The 3,490-nt window shown below is 31.1% G+C and overlaps 1 protein-coding gene across 1 annotated transcript; it reads left to right on the top strand.

Annotated features, from left to right (window-relative positions):
- The first annotated feature begins 1,786 nt into the window (after window positions 1-1,786).
- Window positions 1,787-3,456, top strand: LOC116351813. Its single transcript, XM_031783955.1, has 2 exons — window positions 1,787-1,844; window positions 2,408-3,456. The coding sequence occupies exon 2, from the start codon at window positions 2,434-2,436 to the stop codon at window positions 3,169-3,171; it is 738 nt and encodes a 245-aa protein (XP_031639815.1). The 5' UTR covers window positions 1,787-1,844; window positions 2,408-2,433; the 3' UTR covers window positions 3,172-3,456.
- The last annotated feature ends 34 nt before the right edge of the window (window positions 3,457-3,490 follow it).

Below are 3,490 nucleotides of genomic sequence, written 5' to 3' on the forward strand. Positions count from 1 at the left end.
AGTTTGCCATATAAACTTGGGACACTTTTATTGGAAATATTTCGAAGGGACACTTCAGTTTGAACAAAAATTAAGTTTCATTATTATTCTCAACCATTCATATTTACTTTGTCAAATTTCGGGATGATGACTTTGTTAAAAATACACCAAATATGATATCTATTGAATATATCGAGAAGAGAGTATGTTATTCAGCGCTTATGGCTGAGTAATGTCTGAATAAAAACATACTCTCCTCTCGATATTTTCAATAGATATGAAGTAGCAATAAAATTATACGACATAAAATCTTATGTAGAATAAACTGGAAGTGGGACAAGCCAAAGGAAAAAATGAACAAATGATTTTAAATAGACTAATCGTACGGATCACAATTAAAATATGAAAAAGAAATTTTTAACCGAATTGTAATTTGTAATTTTGTTCATAAGCACGTAAATAACCGGCTGACTAGATAGTCAATTTTTTCTCCATATGGATCAATGATATTTTACTTTTAACACCTACATACATGATTCTAAGTTAAAATTTACGAAATTACTCAATATAACATGAAAATGTAAAATTATTAGTGGCAATTTTCGTGTCAAATGGAAGGTAGAATATAGGCATAATGTGAACCACTTTTTCGTGTTGCGATACACAACAACATCTTCTGTGTGTTTTGGTGTGTTTCGATTGTTTCTCTTTTTGTTATTATATTCTAAGAAACTGTAGCGGCAATACAATGTAAACAAATGTAAATAACATTCATACGATTGATTTTAAGCAAATGAAATTTGAAAAACAAACCGGAAAAAAAGAGGATGAAAATACAAATCTTACTCTCTTCTCTCTGTGTGTGTTTCGATTGTGCATGAATAAAAAAAAACATTGCGTAGGAATTTCAAGTGACTGTGAAATACATTTATAAATGTACCTTTTTTTTAGATTTGTTTGATTTGATTTTAGTTTCAGAAACATTTTTTTATTTTTTTTATTTCATAATTCAAATTCGAATTTCGAATTCGAAACATGTTTGAATGTGTACGACATTTGACAGTTGGTAGCTGTGTGTATTGGTGTGTATCATATCGAAGCCGATTTTTCTGATTACATTCAAAATGTGCTTCGTAAACATTGCATCGTATCAATTAATTTCTTTGAACAATGTATGAAATTATAATTCCCGCACCGAACTAAATGGGGATTTTTTCGCATCAAAATATTTTGAAGTTATTGTTAAGAATAAGGTAAGTAATTATGGTTAAGTTGCCATTGTGTTGAGAAAAAAAAAACAAAATTCAGTGATTAATAAATGGAATTCTTGTACATGAGATTCATTTTTTGTTTATCGTCATTTTAGCAACGGTTTGGTGTGTTTGGAACGTAACTGTAAAAGTCACTCGATGTCAAATGGAAAGATTCACAGTCCGTTTTGTGACAGTCTTTGTTTTCATTTCAAAATAAAAAAAACATTTTCATCGTTTTAATCAGGACACAGCGTTATATAGTATAAGAAGTTATTCATTTGAATTGTGATATGAGTGTGTTCTCATTTTTTGTTTGTAACAAATTGTGCTTTGCTTGTAAAAGGAATTCTCGAGAATTATGTGTGAGTGTTTATATTAGAGTATGAAACAATTTGTTTATCGTCATTTTTGGCTAACATTTGTTCCAATGATTTTGTTTGTTCGATGTTAAACGAATAAATTCACTGTTGGTTTTGAGATTGTCTCTGTTGTTATTTAAAAATAAGAAAGCATTCATAAAATTGACGGTGAATATTCCAACAAAATTTTCATATGCGGAATATTGGAAAACATTTCATCATTTGAATCAGAATACAGAGTGACATCGTTGAGGTAAGAAGTGATTAATTTGAATTGTGATATAAGTGATTGTCATTTAAATTGTGATCTCATTTTATTCGTAATCTATGCTATTTTTGTTGCATTTTTTTTCTAAAGTGGAATTGTCAAAAGTCCCCAACATTTATGTGTGCGTGAACACAATATGTTTTTATACGAATGAATAAAGGTTGAAATATAACCAACTTCATGCTAGTGCTAAGAATTATAATTTGTGAATTGATAGAAATTGTGGAAATTAAATAATAAGTGAATGTTTAAAATATTGTAAGTACAAAAAATGTTTAAACATTTATTTTATTCTAAACAGATAAAAAAATTCCAAAATAATTAGTTCATTTTTCGAAATATCAAAGAAATTTCAAACATCATTTTCATTCCAAATCTACAAGTAGCATGAAGTTGGTTATGAATGGTTCGCTCGAACAGCTGTTTCTTGACATTTTGTTTTGTTTGTGTGTGAGTAAAAGAGTGTAAGAAACTGCGTTAGGGACTTTATAAAGGCATTTGACATTACCTCTTTGTGTCTATTTTTTATTTTCGAATAATTTAATCAGTTTTTTGAGAATGAACAGAAAAAGACATGGATGACGACGAGCTCGATGATAATCAACCAGAAGAAAGCAAATACGTTGTAATAAAATGTGGACTTCAAACAATCCTGCGACAACAACATGAACGGATTGAAAGAGTTGGAGAAGCTGTGACCAAAATGCTATTCGAGCGCAGTGTTCAAATGACAGAAGTGGCAGCATTGGCATCACTTTTTATTCTTTTTATTTTGAATGAAGCACTTGATAATGACGATCGTGCATTTTTTTTGCAACCACATCCAAGCCTGTTCATTGCCGATTGTTTCAGAGCGGTATTAAACCAACACGTTAACAATATTAATAGTCAATATTGGATATTGCCCGAGTTTCGTTTCATGGTAGAAAGAAACAGTGAAGAACAGTTCCGATGGCCAGGTGATGAAAAGTTGGGAAATGGTTTGAGATATTTTTATAAACAATATATCACAAACATTCAAACCAATACCAACACATGGTGTGAAAAACGACTTGAGAATTTTTTTCGAATGCGTTGTTGGTTTCGCAATCGATTCAACAATGGCTCAAGATTTGATGGCATCGACATCAGAAATGCCAAAGAGTTTTCATATCGATTTAAGAATTTAACAAATGGTGATAATGGTAATAATGTGGATCCACAACGCGTTGAAAAATTCAATATTTTAATGAGAGATTTGACTGAAATTGGATGGTCGGGAACAGTGAGTATGAAATTTTTCGCAAAATATCGTTGGTTTGAATCACTGTGATTGTTCGGTCAAATGCAACGGCAAATAGAAGTGTATCACAGTCATGCCGAACAATGGAATACCATTCATGAAATGTTTCGTAACAATCCGAACTTTCAAGAGCCAACAATCAATCGACCACCAAAAAAAGCAGTTTTGCTCTTATACCATTATGCGACTACCATTTGAAAAACGTGCGATTGGACATTACGGACTTGTATAATAAAATTGTAAACAAGCTTGATTTGGTGCCTTCTTTTCTCAATACGCGGACCAACCGGATGAATAAGAGAAAAGTAGAGTACTACACCCAAACTGATCGATCAGGTCTATGGAATAT

The sequence above is a fragment of the Contarinia nasturtii genome, unplaced genomic scaffold (assembly GCF_009176525.2).
Source record: "Contarinia nasturtii isolate CC-2019 unplaced genomic scaffold, AAFC_CNas_1.1 Cnas_scaffold_6353, whole genome shotgun sequence".
NCBI classification, from domain to species: Eukaryota; Metazoa; Arthropoda; class Insecta; order Diptera; family Cecidomyiidae; genus Contarinia; species Contarinia nasturtii.